Below are 20,039 nucleotides of genomic sequence, written 5' to 3'. Positions count from 1 at the left end.
AATGAAACTATTTTTGCATAAAACTTTACTGTGTTTTGAGCATCTCATAAAAAATTCAGAATTTATTGATGAGTATTTTGGGAAAAATGAATTTTCGAAGATTGATGATTTCTGTAGAAAATTCTATTTCTTTACTGTAGAAGCACCAACTTCCAACTCACTTAACTTTCAAAAAAAAATTTTACATTAAAATACTAGTATTATTCTCTCTCTCTCTCTTTTGAGCTATTTTATTGAAATAATCTCATTATCTTTTACATAAAATTATTTAGTTAACTTTCGGTCCGACTCTATTTTATCCCTAACAATACTGAACCCAAATTAATTAACCTTTCAAGTCATGCTACATCGTACCACACAATTTGTCATGAGACTCATGACCCCGGCCATTTATAAATGATGTAATGAGCGTATTGTTTAACGAGAATTTAATTAGTTTATTTTATTAATTAATGGAAAAACCAATCCAAATCCAATGACCCTGTTCATCAAGCTTATCATCAGCATGTGTGTATCTGAGTAACACGTGGTCACTTGAAGCCTTTATTAGCATCTTTTATGAATAGATCACGTGTTTGCTGCTGCTATTGGGAAGCACATGGTTGCAAATTTGCAATTGGATAAATGAATAAAGAAAAGAAAGCTTCAGGAATTGCTCAAAAGAAAAGAAAGAAAGATGATATGCTCTTCTGGCATACCAATGTTGAGGAGGACCTGTTTGCCTTTGACTTAAAAATAACCAATCACCTACTTTCTCTCTTAATTATTTCATTATCCCATAAAATATATTTTCTTCCAAAATTTTTTAAAATATTTTAAAAATATTCTTAATGCTTAATTTTAATTTAAATTTTAAAAAATTCATAAACAAAAAATATGTTTTAGAATAAATTAATAATATTATATGATAACAAACATAATTAAATTATAAATGAATAATTCAAATTATTAGTACGATTTAATATGTTTATTAACGTTGTAGGTCTATATTGACAAGAGATTAAGCCCAACATTAAGGACGGACCAAAATTATTTGTTGATATTAAAAAAAAAAAGTTGCAAATTTGGGGCAAAAAAATTAACAGCATTTTTATACTAATAATTAAGATAAAATAAAAGACAAAAGATAGCATCACAACAATATAACAACACACTTGGCACAATCATATGAAGCAAGGATAGAGATTTAGCTGGAAAATAAAACAAGGAAAAAAAAAATTTCGGTTGTAGATTTCAGTTTTGGAATAATTGGCATACATACATAGCTTGCATTTTCAAAATTGAGAAACAAGAAAAGAAGGCACCATTACAACAATAATACTCTTACGGTCTGGAAGTTTTTGTTTTTTCTCACATCATGCTTACATAGAAATATCATTTTTTCTCTTTTATTAGAAAGATTGTCTTGAGAGTTAAAAGATATCTTCCCTATTCTTACTTCTTAGAGTGATTTTGTATGTGTGTGTTTTCTTTTGGTATTTGAAAAGATAAAAATAGTGATCAAGTAATAAGTAATAAAAAAAACGGAAAAGCTTTGCATACATGGGCTTGTATGCTTTACAAGTTCATTAAGCAATAAAACAAAAATACGCGCTGCTCCACATACGTTGTATACACGCGCTATATAAGATCCCGCGTATATCTAACTACCAAATTTAAAAGATTTGTTTCCTTCTTCGTTTTCGTTATTTTGAGATTTGGTTGTTCTTCTTCTCGCGCGTCTTCCCTCCTTCTTCTCCATCGTTCTTTTCCTCTCCTTTTCTCACTGGTATGTTCTTCGTTTACGTTACTTTCCTCTCTCTGTGCAACTCGAGCTTCGTTTTCTATTTTGATTTGTTATTTTCTGAAATCAAAGTTTGAACTCATTTTGAAGATAATGGATCATTCAACCTCAGATTGTCAGCTGAATCCAGGCGAAGTGGATTATGAATTTGAATCTAATGAAGTTCCTGAGGTTTGATTTACATAGGATTAGTATGAATTTTCTTTCAGTAATTTGTATAGCATTGTGTAGTTAAAAAATTGCTGAACATTGACTGTGAAACTAACATGTTAACATGAATCTGTCGATTCAATGTATTAGTTGTGATTAATTATCTGGAATTTGTAGCAGACGCTCGGGTGTAGATCAGGTCTTTTTCGGGTGTATTTTTGCTAGAAGTGTGTGTGTATTTACACTTTACTGGTTTTTTGTTATTTTAATTGAGTTGTTGTTGTTCAGGTGTATTATATCAGACATGATTGGGTGTGTTTTTAGTTGTTGACATGGTGTATTCTGCAGCCTGTGTATTTACAGTTTATGGCTTTAAAGGTCATTCTGTAGTTGAGTTGTTGCGGTTCGGGTGTATCATATTAGACATGATTGGGTGTATTTGAATCATATCTATGGGTGTATTCACAGTTTCTGACATGGTGTATTGTGCAGCCTCTCTCGGTTGTTGATGACGAGCTTGTTCCGAAGGTTGGAATGACCTTTACCACCCTTGAAGATGCTGGAAAATTTTACAGGAACTACGCCAAGGCTGCAGGTTTCTCTACAAGAGTTCGGTGCACAAATAGGAAGGGAAACGAGATTAAGAATCAACTGATTACATGTAGCAAAGAGGGAAAATGGAAATCTAAAATATCTCCGACCAAGAAGACCAATCCGACAGCCGGTTTAAACTGTCCTGCAAGAATTTATATACACACATTGAAGGATGTCGGTGCTTGGATCATTTCAAAGGTTGTGCTGGATCATTCACACCCCTGCTGTCCAAGTAAAGCAGAGATGCTCAAACAGCACAGGGAACTAAGCATGTCCATTCGTCGTACGATAGAGAATAACGAGGAGGCCGGTATCAGACCAAGCAAAACCTACCAATCATTTGTTGCGGCTGCCGGGGGTCACCGCGAGTTAAATTTTATCGAAAAGGACGTGAGGAATTACATTACCAGGAAAGTGCGGAATGTTTCCGAACAAGAAGATGCAAAGAAATTCGGGAAATATTTCTTAAGAATGAAAGAGAAGAATCCGAATTTCTTTTTTGAGCTCGAACTCGAGGAGGATCAATCGATTACACTGGCTTTTTGGGCCGATGCAAGAAGCAGAGCTGCCTTTGAGTATTTCGGAGACGTCATTTCATTCGACACCACCTACAATACAAACAGGTAACAAACTGCCCCTGTTTATGATGCTAAATTAATTTATTTTTACGAATTCGCAGCAGAGGTGTATATTGGCTGTTTCATTGGGTGTATACGAAGCATTTGTTAGGGTGTACCTAATGATTTTGCATTCTGGACTATGGTAATTTGTTTCAGGTATAATTTGGTCTGTGGTTCTTTTGTCGGGGTGAATCACCACGGTCAGTCAACACTTCTCGGATGCTCTTTGATGAAGAACGAAGAAATTGAATCATTCAAATGGTTATTTCAATGCTGGCTTCGTTGCATGGGAGGAAACGCTCCGAAAGGGTTTCTCACCGATCAGTGCGCATCAATGAAAAGGGCTTTAGAGGCCTGTATGCCAACAACAATTCACCGTTGGTGTATTTGGCACATCATGAAGAAGATTCCAAGCAAATTAAACGGGTACAAGGGACATGCCGATATTGAACAAGAAATGAGCCAAGTTGTTTGGAACTCTCATAGCAAAGACTCATTCGATAGGAATTGGAATGATTTTCTGCTGAATTTTGGTCTTGCGGACAACAAGTGGCTTTCAGGTAATGTCTTTTTAAAATCTGCATCAGAGGTGTAAATTGCATGTTCTCTCAGGTGTATTTATAGTCTGTGTTTGGGTGTATTCTGCAGATCTGTACGAAGACCGTCACATATGGGTTTCTATCTATCTGGATCACCACTTCTGGGCAGGGATGAGAAGCACACAAAGGAGCGAGAGCATGCATTCATTTTTTAACAAGTTTATCACCCGGAACAGCTCGCTTATTCAGTTCGTCAAACAATACGATAATTGCCTCGGAAGCAGGGAGCAAGTAGAGAGAGAATCAGATGCTGCAGATTTTCATACAGTCATACCATGTGCAACCAAATCCTCCATTGAAGCTCAGTTTCAAGATGCGTACACTCATCAAAAGTTTAGGGAAGTCCAAGCGCAATTCAGAGGAAAGGCGAATTGCATCACCAGATTAATGAATTCCGCTCTAGGCTATTCAGTATACGAAGTCGGAGAACAAGTTTCCAGCTCAATATTCAACAAGTTTGTGGTTACTTACGACTCAGTTGCAGCCGAGGTAAAATGCCAATGCTTATTATTCGAGTCGAGAGGGATACTGTGTCGTCACGCACTAAGCGTGTTAAGCTTCGAACAAGTAAGCCAAGTGTCACCTAGATATATACTGGAACGATGGAGCAAGAAGGTAAAGAGGCGACACACACACATTAAGAGCAGCCACGACGAGCCACTGATGGAGCCAAGAAGCAAGAGGTTCGACCAATTGGTTTTTCGTTCGCAAAATATTTGCGAATTTGCATCCGAATCGGAGGAGCTGACTGCAATTCTGCACCGTGCGTACGATAACGTCATGGCTGAGATGGAATCTTTAAAAGCCAAAAGGAAGGGGACATCTTCTTTATCCCACGAAGACGCCAACTTGGAATCCGTTAACGAGCTTCAAAGCCCGCCAAGGATTCGAACAAGAAGACGTCCAAAAAATAGGCTAGGTTCAAAGTTGGACAAACAGATCGCAAATGCCACAAAGAAGAAGAAGACGAAAGTTTTAAGCGAGGTAAAAGTAATGTTCTTTAAATTTGTGGCGATTGAGTTTATTTTTTTCGTTAATAGTTTAGCTAATATGTGAGTGTTATATTCAGATAAACCTGTTTGATGCTACATCAGCGGTGCATTCAAATTCCAGCCAATATCAAGGACATGTTATGAATTATCAGTTCAGGGTACCAGTAGCAGGGGATAACTCTTTGGGTGTATAGTTTTTCAGAATATGGGTGTAGAAGCACTGTGCTTTTAGGTGTATTTTTGTTAATTCACAATTTACATATAGATACATATATATAATATTTGTGTTTTAGGGTTTACAGGTTAGGTGTAAGGGTTTAGGTTTAGGGTGTATATTTGATTTGATGTTTTTCTTCATATTTTAGTACCTGTAATTCATACATTTTGAATACAGCACAGACAATTTGGGTGTATATTTTATGCAATCTTGGGTGTATTATTACACTTGCGTTGGGTGTAAAAGTTTATAATTTGCGTTTATATATGCCTTATTTTTTTCTTCATATTTTACCACCTGTAATACAGCTTTTGAATACAGCACAGACAGTTTAACAGCACAGATAGTTTGATTATGGAAAAAAATATACATGGAATAGAAGTTGTTGATAAATGGCAAATATTTACAGCATTTGTTCAATTTACAAACTGCCCAGCAGTTGGATTACGCAGTTTCTATATCAGCAGAATTTATCTGACAAAACGGACTCAATAATACAGAGGATGGCTTCGACAGCCTTATAGCATTACTCTCTCTAATTGCCTGATCTCTCTCTTTATTCATCTCACTGAATAGTATCCGCGAAGCATACTCCACTCTATAGTAGTCCGCCTCCTCCTACAATTAAAAAGTATATTCTGTTTAAACAGCAATATTAATTTAGTAAAGTAATACAGAGTTATATAGTTCTAAAGACAGTTACCTGTTTCCAATTATCACATTCATACTTCCCCTTTTTAATGTTTTCCGGCTCAATTAACTCAAGCCACTTCATAACGTAGATACCGCAGTCATAGCTGAAAATGAAGAAAATAAATTAGAAATCTCATTTAGGAAAGTTTAATGTTCAGAGTCACAAATTCATACCTTGATTTTTGGCCTGATATTTTAACATATGATGCTTTAATTTCCTTCTCCTTCTCGTCTTTCTGCAGAGGTTCCCCGCCAGCATATGCTCTCAATCTTGAAAATACATATCCCTTAAATACCAAAACAAATCAGTAATACACCCGAATGAATGCACAAGATACAACCAACTAAATGGATAATATACACCCAACACAACTAATGAAATACACCCAACTTGATAAACAACATACACCCAAATGAATGCACAAGATACAAAGGCAAATGGTTCCACAAAATACACCCAACCCGACGAAGAAATTACACCCAAAAGAGAACATAATTACACCCAAAGCAAAACATACATACACCTTATATTGAACTGAAATAGACCTATCTATTAAAGTAAAGAACACAGAGGTAACTTACAGTGAATTTATTAAGCTGCTTTCTCTCATTGCTTGGAGCTTTCTTGTGTAGCGGGTCAAGTATACGACATCTCCGCTTTGTTGTATCAATCACCCATAACCACCAATGGCCCGAGTAGCAAACAGGTACAAAAATCTAAAGGATTGCCACATTTCAACAGTGTGTTATTTTATTTAGCATATAAGTAAAGAACGGTACTAACAAATTTAGCAAATGAAAACTTACATATGGATGAGAAGTTATTTTTTTGCATCTATGAAGGGAATAAAACTCGGGTAGTCTTCCACCGTGAATTCTTTATTGGTTTTCGGTGATATGAATTCCCCATTTGGGTGCTTCGAAAGGGCCATGCTCTGCAACAATTGCGAAACAAAAAATGAAATACTGAAAATACACCCAAGTAAATAATTTAAATACACCCAAATGACTACACAACTTACCACAATATCGGGGGGCAGACAGTATACTTGTTCTTGAAACCTTTTATCATTTTTTCGGTTGAGGATGTGGCACATGGCAGATACAATCTAGAAATATATGCCAAAATCAATTTACGTTAATAAACATTGCAGTAAACTTTGGTGTAAAATATTAATGTTATTCTAATATTACCTCAGATTCTATATAACTTTCTGCCTGGAGGGATGCAAGGTGCATTCTATATAAAATGTAATTATCTTGTGCCATCAGAGTGCAGATGTGGTCATACTCGTCAGTACTGCCATCTGCGTAAGTCTTCAGTCGTGTCCCCCAGATGTAGCACTTTTCTTTCATATCATCCGTAATCTGATTTATTCCCTCAGGAGTTTCAAACTTTCCAGAACTTTCTCCCCCAATCTCCCTTTGAATTTGCGGACTTTTACTTTTTTCTTTCGCCGCACTGCTTGCTATTTTTTGTACCAAATCGTCTAATTGTTCTATCAAATTTGCAGCTTCTGGAGATTTTGCCCTTTCTGTCTCCTGCGTTGACGCTCCCTCCTGGCTTGAATCAGTCAAGCCAAGGCTGAATGATGGCACTGGATCGGTTTTAGGAACATAGGATGCTGTCCGTGCCATCATCATCAGGGCAGCAACGTCTTCTGCGTCTGGATGACTGCGTCATCATGTATAACGTATTATAAGAGTAAGAATATACGGATCATAAGCAAAGATTGATTTTAGTCTGATGAACTTACATTTTAGATGGAGCTGGGGAAGCGTGGGTGTGGTTTCTTGAAGTTGTTGGGGGGTTCAGGAGTGCTGCACAGTTACACAAAATTAATAATGGCGTAAAAAAAACTAACCAGGAACAATATACACCCAAACTATTAGCAAATATACACCCAAACTCTAAACAAATATACACCCATACTATTTCTTACGTTTCTGTAGTTCCTTCAATCTGTAGCGGAGGGGTTGGTTCAAAATCTGTCTCAGGTGTTTCTTGAAGTTCTAGCACAGTGGTTGTTTGGGACGCCGGCACAAAAACTTGAATCCGGACTCTAAACAAGAAGAAAAATGAAAGGTTAACAACGCCTTTGAAAATAATAAGGTTATAAGGTTGAAATATTCTTGGAAAACTCACATTGCAAGCGCATCCGACGGTGTCTGTTCCCTCACAACCATCATATTCGAATCAGCCGGACTCAACCTAAAATACACCCAAAGAAAGTCAAAAAATACACCCGAACAATTCAAAAACAAGACAGGCTTTATTTTTTGAGAACTTACATACTTGCAGTTTTTGCTTTTTTTTCCTGCCTTTTTTTTCTTGAATAAAATAATAAAGGGCTTTTTTTTTCTAAAAAAAATATATACATAATTAGAAGTAGAAGGTAATAGAAGAACAAAAGTAACGGTTATTTGAAAGAGAAATTACATGCTCTCTGACGGCTGGTTTACACTACTCTGTTCTGTGCGTCCTTGAGAGGAAGGATCATCACTTCCCAAGTTCACAGCCGGTATTCTAAAACAGATTTCATGTTATTCAGACAAAATAAGATACAGGTATAAAATACACTCAAATGAATGCACAAGATACAACCAACCGAATGGACAATATACACCCAACACAACAAACGAAATATCCCAACTTAATAAACAACATACACCCAACTTGATCAACACAATACACCCAAATGGTTCCACAAAATACACCCAAATCATGATAACAAGATTTTATTAAATAAAGCTTCTTACGTTTCAGAAGACACATAGCGACCTTCTGTCGATCGCAGGTCAGCTTGGTTCTCCCTGCGAAACAAGAAACAATTATTAGCAAACAAAACACACCAAAATCTGAAATAGACACCCCAGCAAGACATACCCCTCTGCAGCAGATTTATCAACGTTTTCCCTTAGCCATTCATCTAGTTCGTCACTTGATATTTCATATCTCTCACTACATTCATAAAAGAAGATGTTAACAAAAATAATTACGATGATAGACGATAATATAGCTTACGAGGTACTGTACCCATCAAAGTATTGATCTTCTTCAGGAGGTGAATCCTCCACAACAACTTTTTTCTTTTTTGGTTGTGTTCTGGGTGGAAAAAAAAGAGTACTAATCAGAAATAAAAAATTAATTTTATTACAGAATATTATCCAAAGAAGTGCTTACTTTTTTGGTGTTGTTTTTGTCTTTTTCTTTTTCTTTTCCTTCTCCACCGGTGATGATTCTTCGCTCCTATAAGTTAATAAGAGACACTTCAGTTAATACACGAAATCTTTATAATGAAGCCAAAAGAAAGGAGTAATAATTTCAGAACATTACTCATCACTTGATTCAGATTCAGATTCTGAATCAGAATCGGACCTCTCTTGACTGTTCTTTCTTTTTCTGGAGTCCATTCTGGAAGGCAAACAATCATTATTTAGAACATACTAAAAATACAACCAAATGAATGCACAAGATTCACCCAACTAAATATACAATATACACCCAACGCAGCAAACGAAACACACCCAGCTTAATAAACTACATACACCCAACGTGATCAACAAAATACACCCAACTCGAAAAAGAAATTACACCCAAGTATGGTACTTACTTTTTCCCCTTTTTGCTGGGGTGTTTTCTTCCTGAATCCTCTGAGTCTTCTTGAATCTCAGACTCAGAGGTAGAAGTGTCACTGTCAGTAGTTGTTTCTGTCTCCGAAGACGATGTTGAACTCGCCTTCCTTTTTTTATTTTTTTGATTTCTTGTTTTTTTTTCTTTTTTTTCTTTTTTTTTCATTTTTTCTCTTGTCTCCGCCATCTTCACAATCCCCTGAAACATTAGATATTTTAGCTAGCAGCATTCAGGTAAATAAAATACAACCAACATATTATGTTTACTTACCAAATTTTCCTCTCTTTCTGCAGTCATTCTTTCCACCAACTGCTCCTTAGTCCAGTTGGCAATCCAGGGCTTTGGTGGTCTTTCAGCCCTCTTCTTGCCTTTGTTTTTTGAAAGATGAAAGTAAATTATCATCAGGGCAAAGAGGCAGCCATCAATTGCCTTCTTCTTTTTCTCCTTGTAGTCTGTGATGCCCTTGACCATGAAGGTCAAAACATGCCCCCCCCCAGTTTCTCTCCGATATGCCGTCCATCTTAAAAATTGGGGCCAAGTGCACAGGCGATATTTTGTTTATCGTCGTTGGCAAAAGGAACGCTATCTGTATATAGAAGATGAATATCCTCTTTAACATCAGGCGTTCCTCTTCGTTGCCAACGCCGATTTCCATCATCTCATCGGTAAGACTTTTGAGGGTCTTACCCTGGAATCTTCTAAAAATTATTTTGTCATCATCAGAAAGTTTCTTATACTCAACTTTCTCAGGAAATAGATCTCCTACAAAAAGAAAAACAACAAAGTATCCAAGTCGGTTCAAATACACCCAATCATCAACTTAAATACACCCAAGCATCAACTTAATATACACCTATAATTTTAAGCTAGTTACCTGTTGCATTGATGCCAAGCGCATCACCTATTGTTTTTGGTGTTATTTTGAAAGAACCATATCCTGTTTTTAGTCTGTTCTCCCCAAGTTTGAAGTTGTTTGCCAGCTCCCTTAACAGTTGGTGATCCACCCTTAGTGGTGGGATGTGCATCAACCCACCGAATCCGAGATCCCTCACAATCGTCTTCTTCTCCTCACTCGTGTTTCTGAATTTATCACTTAAGAGATGTGTGGCACACTTAAGGTCTTTTGTTTGATTTCTTGCTGCCATTTTCTCTGAAACGAAAAATACACCCAAAGATATCAGTAAGATACACCCATATATATGAGTCAGATACACCCATTAATAACAGTAAGATACACCCATTGATAACAGTAAGATACACCCATATATATGAGTCAGATACACCCATTAATAACAGTAAGATACACCCATTGATAACAGTGAGATACACCCATAGTTATGATTCAGATACATCCATATATATATCAGTCAGATATCACTCAAACATGCTTCAATATCAAGCAACATTACAATGTCAAGCAGTATACACCCCCCAATCTACGGAATATACCCCCAAAAATCAGTTACCAGAAGATCTAGAACAACAAGAATAACAGGAGAACTTAGAACAACAACGTAGAAGAACAGTGTAACAAAGAAGCAAGAATAACAGTAAACCCTAGAACAACGACGTAGAAGAAAAGTAAAACCTAGTTCGTAATGAACTTACCTTGAGTATTGTTGCTTTGTTTTCTCTTCAGATTCTTGATGGAAAGTTTGATGGTGTTTTGATGGAGGTTTCGAAGGTTAGCGACGACTTGTATATTTTGAACTTCGATTTTCGCTCGAAAATGGAAGCGTTGCCTTGTTTTCGAATCGCTTTGAGAAGTGGAAGAAGTGGAAGAGTCTGCCATTACTCGTAGGATACGTAACTGTTTGAGTGTTGAGCGCGTGAATGTGACGCTCCATGTAATCCCTCTTCATGCGCGTGAGTTGTATTTGGGCTGGGCCAACTTGTAAGCTTGTAAGCTTGTATGTGTAGCAGGCCCATAAAAAAAAAGCCACGAGTTGAAAAGAAAAAAAATAGGATAAAAACACAACAAAAAAAATGTTAAGTACAATTAAATTTATCGAATGGAAATTTATTTGTCCATCTATATCCTTCGAATACATCACGAGTCATGTAGCCACCTAAATATGTCACTTCATCATTTTCCGTCAAGTACAAACAGAAAAAATATGTCAGATTTATTTGTCAAAAAAACTTTAGAGATGTTTGTGTAAAATTTTAAACTTACATCATAAATTATAAATTCTAAATTTTAAAAATATCTAACTAAAAATTAATTCTCTAAATGTTCTCATATATATATAATCAAGTGCATTTTAAGAAAAAAAATGTATGCACTAAAAGCTTTCCAATCTCTAATATATATTAGACATAGAAGTATGTATTAGTAGAATTAATGAACACTTTGTTTATTAATCTTTTTTATTATAGTTAAAAAATAACTGTGTAAATAATAATTAGAGTAAAAAACACATATAAGTCAATGACAGACTAAAATTACACAAATCAGTCAAAACGAAAACTGTTTCATGAGTCCACTAATGCACGTTTATATGTAGTTCAAATCACCTAAATTCGAACTCCATTTCTACATAATTCGAACTAACTTGATTCGAATTATACACAAACACACGCACACACTAATTCGAACAGGTGGGTTCGAATTATACACAAACACACGCATACACTAATTCAAACCAGCTGGATTCGAATTACACACAGTAATTCCTACACCCACGAACGCGTTTTCAAATAATTCGAATTTGACTGATTCGAATTATTCATGGTATAATTTGAATTATGCTGTTAAAAAATTAATAATTTATTAAAAAATTTATTAAAAAATTAATAATTTAAAAATTAAAAATACATATTTTTTATTTCATACATTAAAAAAAAGTTAACAAAATATTTAATTACGAGACTTCTTTAAAATATTTGTGATCTATCAATTCAAATTCCATACAATACTCTTTTGTCCATTTTTAATAGCTCATGAATATTTTTTAATAAATTTTTTAATAAATTTATTTAAATTATACTATAAAAAATATTTTATCCTATGCAAAACAATTTTAAAAAATGGCTTAAAAAATGTTAGGAATACTATAAAAATTTGTAATGTTCTAATAACTTAGGTAAATACATGCATGTACTCAAATTTTAAATAAAATACTCTACATAGTCAATAATAATTTTGAAATGAAAGAAAATATTTTATTCCATACAAAACAATTAAAAAATATATTTTATTCTAATACAAAATAATTTTAAGAAAATGGTTTAAAAGATGTTATGAGTACTATAAAAGTTTGTAATATTCTACTGATTTAGGTAAATACATGATAAAAATATTTTTTCTTTAACTTCTAAATTATTATTGACTATGTAGAGTATTTCTTTAATGTCCTAAGTCATTAGGATATTACAAATTTTTATAGTACTCCTAAATTATATGGTGATTCGAATTATACTCTACATAAAAATTTGTAATATCCTAATGACTTAGGACATTAAAGAAATACTCTACATAGTCAATAATAATTTAGAAGTTAAAGAAAAAATATTTTTATCATGTATTTACCTAAATCACTAGAATATTACAAACTTTTATAGTACTCATAACATCTTTTAAACCATTTTTTTAAAATTATCTTGTATTAGAATAAAATATATTTTTTAATTATTTTGTATGGAATAAAATATTTTCTTTTATTTCTAAATTATTATTGACTATGTAGAGTATTTTATTTAAAATTTGAGTACATGCATGTATTTACCTAAGTTATTAGAACATTACAAATTTTTATAGTAATCCTAACATTTTTAAGCCATTTTTTTAAAATTATTTTGCATAGGATAAAATATTTTTTGTAGTATAATTTAAATAAATTTATTAAAAAATTTTATTAAAAAATATTCATGAGCTATTAAAAATGGACAAAAGAGTATTGTATGAAATTTGAATTGATAGATCACAAATATTTTAAAAAAGTCTCGTAATTAAATATTTTGTTAGCTTTTTTTTAATGTATGAAAAAAATATATATTTTTAATTTTTAAATTATTAAATTTTTTAATAAATTTTTTTAATAAATTATTAATTTTTTAACAGCATAATTCAAATTATACCATGAATAATTCGAATCAGTCAAATTCGAATTACTTGGAAAGGCATGCGTGGGTGTAAAAATTACTGTGTGTAATTCGAACCCAACTGGTTCGAATTAGTGTGTGCATATATTTGTGTATAATTCGAACCCACCTGGTTCGAATTAGTGTGTGCGTGTGTTTGTGTATAATTCGAACCCAGTTGGTTCGAATTATGTAGAAATAGAGTTCAAATTTAATTGGTTCGAACTACATATAAACGTACATTGATAAATTTATGAAGTAATTTTCATTTTAACTTATTTATATAATTTTAGTCTGTCATTGGCTTATATGTGTTTTTTACCCTAAAATTAGTATTAAATTAGTCGATATAACAATTCTTTAGGTCTTATATTCAAGTCACCGAAAAAAGGCATGGAATTTTTATTTTAAAAAAAAAAGGCAAGACACGAGTGGAAAACAAAATATAAATGAAAGACCAAAGAAACCAATCAAATTAGCAGAGTTTATATAAACAAAAACTCAGGGTTTATATTTAGACATCGCTTACTATAATGGTTAAACTAATAATCACTAATCTCTGATTGTTGAAAATACAGATTTATTTCTTATCAGTTATATCAACTTTTTTTCTTTATATTATTTCAGATGTAATAAAAAGGGAAAATAAACCAAATGGTCTTTGTCTTTTTGCGGACACGGAAAGGTAGAGAAGAAAAAAAAGGAGTCAATAATAATATGGCAGCGATAGCGAGGGACACTTTTCACTTTATCTCAAAAAATTGCTTTAAATTAATTAATTATATATTATTGGTATATTGAGTCTATTTAGTGTACAGATGTATTTTCATACACATTTACTAATTTTTGTTTTTATTGCATCTCCTATGGATACGTAGTATTTTTTTTGGCTAGAATCAAAGCAGCTAGCTGTCAGAAAGCTGATGAGGCTCATTGGAAGGTTGGGTGAGCCAGCTGGATAGCGTGATTTGAAACGGAATTTCATTGTAGAGGGTTCTATTGGTGTCATAGTTGGACCTTTTGGTTTGTTCCCAAGAAAGAGTGGCTGTAATCTAGAAATTTGGTTCTCTGGGTCAGTCTTCTCCTCTCATCAAAAGAAACCCTATCAACGTTCACTAAGACCGCCGCCGCCGGTCTCATAACTCTCACTGTCTCTGGCGCTGGGCTTCTACGTCTGTTCCGGGTGCTCCCTCTTGGTCAACGACTTCTCCACGGATGCCAATCCCCAGCTCATGCGTCGTAGCTGAGGAGCGGTGGTGCTCACAGACGTCATCTTGTTCAGGTGCGCTTGTCTCGCAGTCAGTCGTGGTACTCGTCCTCCGCCGTGCTTGTCAGTTGAAGGTAAGAGCTGCTCTGCCCACTGAATGATCAGCTTTGAGTATTGGCTTCCAAACGTGTTCAGGTAATTTCAATTTTTTGTTTCATAGCGGACCAATACTCAACAAAACTGAAATTTTCTTTGCTTACATGATGATGCACCATATGTTTAACTGTATCAAAAGTGATAAAAATGTCTCTCTTTCATATGGAATGTTTTTAACTTGAATCTTTGAGTATTTTATTATTGATTTGAGCAATGAGATCCTAGAAGACAAAATTTCATATCTCAAGGGTGGTTGTGCAGTAAAATAATCAAAGAAAAAGGCACAAGGGTAGCCAAGAACACAATTTTGGAAGAAGAAGATAAAGAAAGTCTTTCTAGTCCATCTACCGCAGCAACATCCTCCTATCACAAGTACCTAATTGATGAGTTTGGAAAACTCCAATTTAAATTTGTGATGATCAAACATTATTAATACAATTATTTACAAAATTGTTAATTTGATCTTTATGATTATATTTACTAATTAATAATTTTGTTATGCAGAATTTGATGCTGGGCCAAATTGTAAGCCCAATAAGAATAAAAAATTCAGCATTGGTTATCAAAATGTTAAAAAATATGGCTGAATTGTTACTTTACTTGTTGGACCAAATTTTAAATATTACCATTAGCCCAAAACAATTTTTGGTTTGAAACCAACTTGCTTGATTCGAAACCAAAGAGAGATGGAAGAAAGCTTTGCATGTTTAGTTCGGTCACTCACTTCCTCTCAATTTGATGGATTCCAAATTTAATTCAATTAACATTAAATACATTGGAACCATTAGAGAGAAATGGTATTTGATTTGATTGCTGCCTTAATGATACACGCTACCTAAAGCAAAGAGAAGTAAATTAATTCATTTTAATTGATCAAATCCATTGAATTCTTTCTTTTTACTCTCTCTTCTCTCTCATCCATCTTCTTCATTCGGTCACTTCACAGAGAAAGCATGGGAGATTTTACAAGCTATCAAAGTGATGAAGAAGAAGCTAGAAGCAAGCTAAAGACCATTGTAATGATGGCAAGAAAAAAAAACAAAAAGTATGCTGTGGCTGAGATCTTCACTAAAAAGAGGTAAGATTTGGTGAAGTAAGCTCAAGCTCTCCATACCAAAAATGGAAGAAGATGATCTCGGTCAGAGGAAGAAGATCCTTAAGGGATGGCTTGTCTCAATTTTTGATCAAGTACCACAAGAGGTAGCTACTGTAGCTACGTGGAGAAGATGCAGAAGTTACAGCAGAAGAAGCTGTCATCATCAAGAACTCATCAAGGGCTAGGGATCCTTCTTGGAGTACAAGTCAAGATAGATGGCTCGGATTGGTGAAGTTTGGTGTAAAAGGAAGACACAGAGGTAATTGCATGTTGGGTTTTACATTCAGTTTCCTCTCCTCTCTCTCTCTGGCCGAACTGGTTTGCATGAAGAAGAAGAAGTTGGCTCGGTTCAAGAACTTCAATCTTGGAGGCTTCCCCTTCTATAAATAAGGGAGAACAGCCAGGACTTGAAGTAAGGAAAAGAGTGAAAGCACAGTGTTCCTATAGCTACCCAAGCTAACGGAAGTTCTTCTCCTTCAATGTTTTCTATTTGTAATTTTCTGTTTAATTTTGTCTGTCTTGAGTCTCATGGAAAAAGGCAAACAGTGAGGTTTGTAAGAAAAAGTCATAGAGCAGAAAAAGAAAGAGTGCACAAAATTAAAAGAAAAAGCCATAGATGTCCTTAGAGGTTCTTTGTACATATGTGTTGTGTTTCATGATTCTGTGGGAATCCCCTTGCAAGTTGAGTTAGCATTTAGCAGTTGAAAGCGTGGCAGTGACCAAGTCAAGTTCAGGATTGGGGTTTAGATTCTGGACTTGTCCCAGATAGGAAGGGTAGTTCCTAGGGAGAATTGATGTATGTAATCATGAAGATTATAAATTCCATCATTGTTGTGATGGAGACTGGATGTAGGCTGCATTACACTTGGCAACTGAACTAGGATATATCATGGTGTGATTCTCTCTCTTTCTTCTACTCCATTTCTGTTCCTACTGCATAGGAGATAAAACCGAAAAATATCTCGTGCAAGGTTACAAGATAAAAAGAAAAAGTCTCGTGGCTGGGTACGAGACAAAAAATCAAAAAGTCTCCAGAAGTTATTTCAAAGACCAGCAAGTTTTAATAAGCGAAAAAGGGGCTAAGATTCAACCCCCCCTTCTCTTAGCCACTGAAAACCATCAATTGGTATCAAAGCTTGGTCTCAAAGAGATCAAACTTTGCAGCTTGGAGAAAAGATCCAGATGGCAGAAAACAGTGGCTCAAACCTGGTATCTTACAACCTGATAGAAGGACAGTCAAGCAACAGACCTCCTCTTTTCAATGGGAAAAACTATACCTATTGGAAGGAGAGAATGAAGATCTTTGTGCAAGCAGTAGACTACAGGCTCTGGAAGATTATCTTGGAGGGTCCTCAATTTCCAACCACCACAAGTGCTGAAGGAGTAGTCTCTCTTAAACCCGAAGCAAGCTGGACTGAAGAAGACAGAAAGAAGGTGGAGCTCAATGCCAAGGCTGTCAACTTGCTCAACTGTGCTATCAGATTCAAGAAATACCGACGAGTATCACGATGCACAACGGCAAAGGAAATCTGGGATAAACTTCAAATCACTCATGAAGAAACCACCATAGTGAAGAAGACTAGGATAGACATGCTGAACAGAGAATATGAAATGTTCTCAATGAAGGAAGGAGAATCAATAGATAAAATGTTTGAAAGATTCAACATTATCATTGCTGGCTTGGATGCTATGGGAATTACGTATCCTGATTCTGTGCTTGTGAGGAGAGTTCTAAGATGTCTTACTAAAGAGTGAGAAACAAAAGCATTAATCATATCTGAGAGTAGTGGTCTAGATTTCATGACATATGATTACTTGAGAGGAAACTTGCTTTTAAAAACACTTATTTGAAAAAAGATTCAAAAAAGAAATGAATTGCTTTTATATCTGTTACTAACCCCTTGGATGATGAATCCAGTGATAATTCCTCTGAAAATGAATTTGTGTTGTTTGCCAAAAAATTTAGAAAAATGGTGAAGTTCAAGGAGAGAAGCAAGGGAAGCAGCTCTAGGAAACAAAGAAAAGATCTCAGCAAGGTGATATGTTATAACTGCAAAGAAACTAGGCATTTCAAATCAGATTGCCCTAAGTTGAAGAAAGAAGAGAAGCCAAAAAGGGGAAAGAAGAAAGGTCTGATGGCCTCTTGGGAGGACTTGGAAAACGATTCAGAAGATGATGAAGAATCCGAAACCAAGTCTCAACCATGTCTTATGGCAGACCACGTTGAACAGGTAGTCATTCATAATCCTGACACTGAAGTTCTTCATCTTATGATAGACCACCTTTATGAAAAAATTAGATGCTTCTTGCTTGATAACCAAGATCTTGAACAACAAATCACCATTCTTAAAGCAGAAAATGGTTTTCTCAAAGATAAATTAAGGGGCTGAAGCTATTGTTGAACTTGTTGAAGAAAACAAGCAGCTGAAAGCCCAACTTAAAAGCTGTGAAAGTGATCATTCTGTTGTTGTATATGTAGACTGTTTTAAAAGAAATTAAGAGTTGCTTAAAGAGGTCAATAAGCTTAAAGAAGACTTAGCCAAGTTCACTCAAAGTTCTGAAAATCTAAATCAAATCTTGGCTAGTCAAAAACCTCTTTATGATAAAGCTGGCTTGGGTTTCTTTAAATCTGTTGAGAAACCTTATTTTGAAAACATTACCTCATCTTCTAATGATACAAGATTTCAAAACCCAACAAGCTTTAACAAAACAGCAACTCCAAGATTTTGTAGACTATGTAACCGAAATGGACACTTTCCCATTCAATGCTTCTTTGGTGAAAGGATGATTGATGACAAAGTTTACAAAGTTATTTTTTATTATAATAGATTGGGACATAGGAGATGGTTTAACGTGAAAGGATCCAAGAAGATTTGGATACCTAAGGTCACTTGAGCTCATTTTGTAGGTATGCCTAGCATCCAAGCGGAAGGACAATATGTGGTACATGGATAGCGGATGCTCTAGGCATATGACCGGAAAGACAACCTTCTTCATAAAGATTGATGAGTATGATGGAGGATTTGTCACTTTCGGTGATGATGGTAAAGGAAAGATAGTGGCCATTGGAAAAGTTGGTAAAAGTTTCTCATCTTGTATAAATGATGTTCTTCTTATAGATGGTTTGAAACACAATTTACTAAGTGTAAGCCAATTGTGTGATTTAGGATATGAAGTTATTTTTAGAAAGTTTGTGTGCTTAGTTGTATGTGAAAAATCTGGAGATATTTTGTTTAAGGCTAAAAGGTGCAATAATGTGTATGGATTGACTCTTGAAGATTTAAAAGATCAAAGAGTAACATGCTTCACTTCTATTGAATCTGAAAAATGGCTATGGCATAGAAAATTGGGTCATGCTAGCATGTACCAAATTTCTAAGCTAGTCAAGAAAAATTTGGTTAGAGGAATTCCAAATATCAAATTTGATAATGATCTTACTTGTAATGCTTGCCAATTAGGAAAACAAGTAAAATCCTCTTTTAAACCAAAAGATGGAATTTCAACCAAAAGGCCATTAGAGATGTTACACATTGATCTTTTTGGTCCAACAAGAACTCAAAGTTTAGGAGGTAAACACTATGGTCTATTAGTGGTGGATGATTACTCTAGATTCGGTTGGGTACTTTTTCTTGCTCATAAAAATGATGCTTTTCATGCTTTCTCAACCCTTTGCAAAAGAATTCAAAATGAAAAGGATTTAAAGATTGCCCACTTGAGAAGTGATCACGGAAAAGAATTTGAAAACCAAGACTTTGAAAATTTCTGTGATGATTTTGGAATTACTCATAACTTTTCATGCCCTAAAACCCCTCAACAAAATGGAGTGGTTGAGAGAAGGAATAGAAGCCTTCAAGAAATGACTAGGGCCATGCTATGTGAGATTGAGATTCCAAAATTTCTATGGGCTGAAGCTGTAAATACAGCTTATTACATTTTGAATAGGACCATTATTAGAAAAGGGTTGAAGAAAACTCCTTATGAACTATGGAAAGGAACCCCTCCAAATCTTAAGTATTTCCATGTTTTTGGATGCAAATGCTTTGTACTTAACAACAAAGAAAATCTTGGTAAATTTGATCCAAAATCCTATGAGGGGATGTTTGTTGGATACTCCACCACTAGCAAGGCCTATAGAATTTACCTCAAAGAACATAGGACCATAGAGGAATCCATACATGTCTCTTTTTGTAATTCTAATTCAATTCCCAGTGCTGT

At 34.8% G+C, this 20,039-nt stretch overlaps 1 protein-coding gene across 1 annotated transcript; it reads right to left on the bottom strand.

Moving 5' to 3' along the window:
- Positions 1-9,703: 9,703 nt before the first annotated feature.
- Positions 9,704-11,074, bottom strand: LOC148579424 (uncharacterized). Its single transcript, XM_088501408.1, has 3 exons — positions 10,891-11,074; positions 10,157-10,432; positions 9,704-10,044 (listed from the first exon to the last, which is right to left on the bottom strand). Exons 1-3 carry the CDS (start codon positions 11,072-11,074, stop codon positions 9,704-9,706), a joined length of 801 nt encoding a protein of 266 aa, XP_088357534.1.
- Between the last annotated feature and the right edge of the window lie 8,965 nt (positions 11,075-20,039).

Source organism: Arachis ipaensis, chromosome B10 (genome assembly GCF_059453495.1).
Source record: "Arachis ipaensis isolate K30076 ecotype BB chromosome B10, ASM5945349v1, whole genome shotgun sequence".
NCBI lineage: Eukaryota > Viridiplantae > Streptophyta > Magnoliopsida > Fabales > Fabaceae > Arachis > Arachis ipaensis.
The sequence above is the reverse complement of the archived record's forward strand: the minus strand, read 5'-3'. Positions and strand labels throughout refer to the sequence as shown.

Coding starts and splice junctions, on each gene's coding strand:
- LOC148579424 (XM_088501408.1), bottom strand. CDS start 11,074: ATGGCAGACTCTTCCACTTCTTCCACTTCTCAAAGCGATTCGAAAACA. Junction 10,433..10,890: donor ACAAAGCAACAATACTCAAG/GTAAGTTCATTA, acceptor TTTTCGTTTCAG/AGAAAATGGCAGCAAGAAAT. Junction 10,045..10,156: donor GCTTGGCATCAATGCAACAG/GTAACTAGCTTA, acceptor TTCTTTTTGTAG/GAGATCTATTTCCTGAGAAA.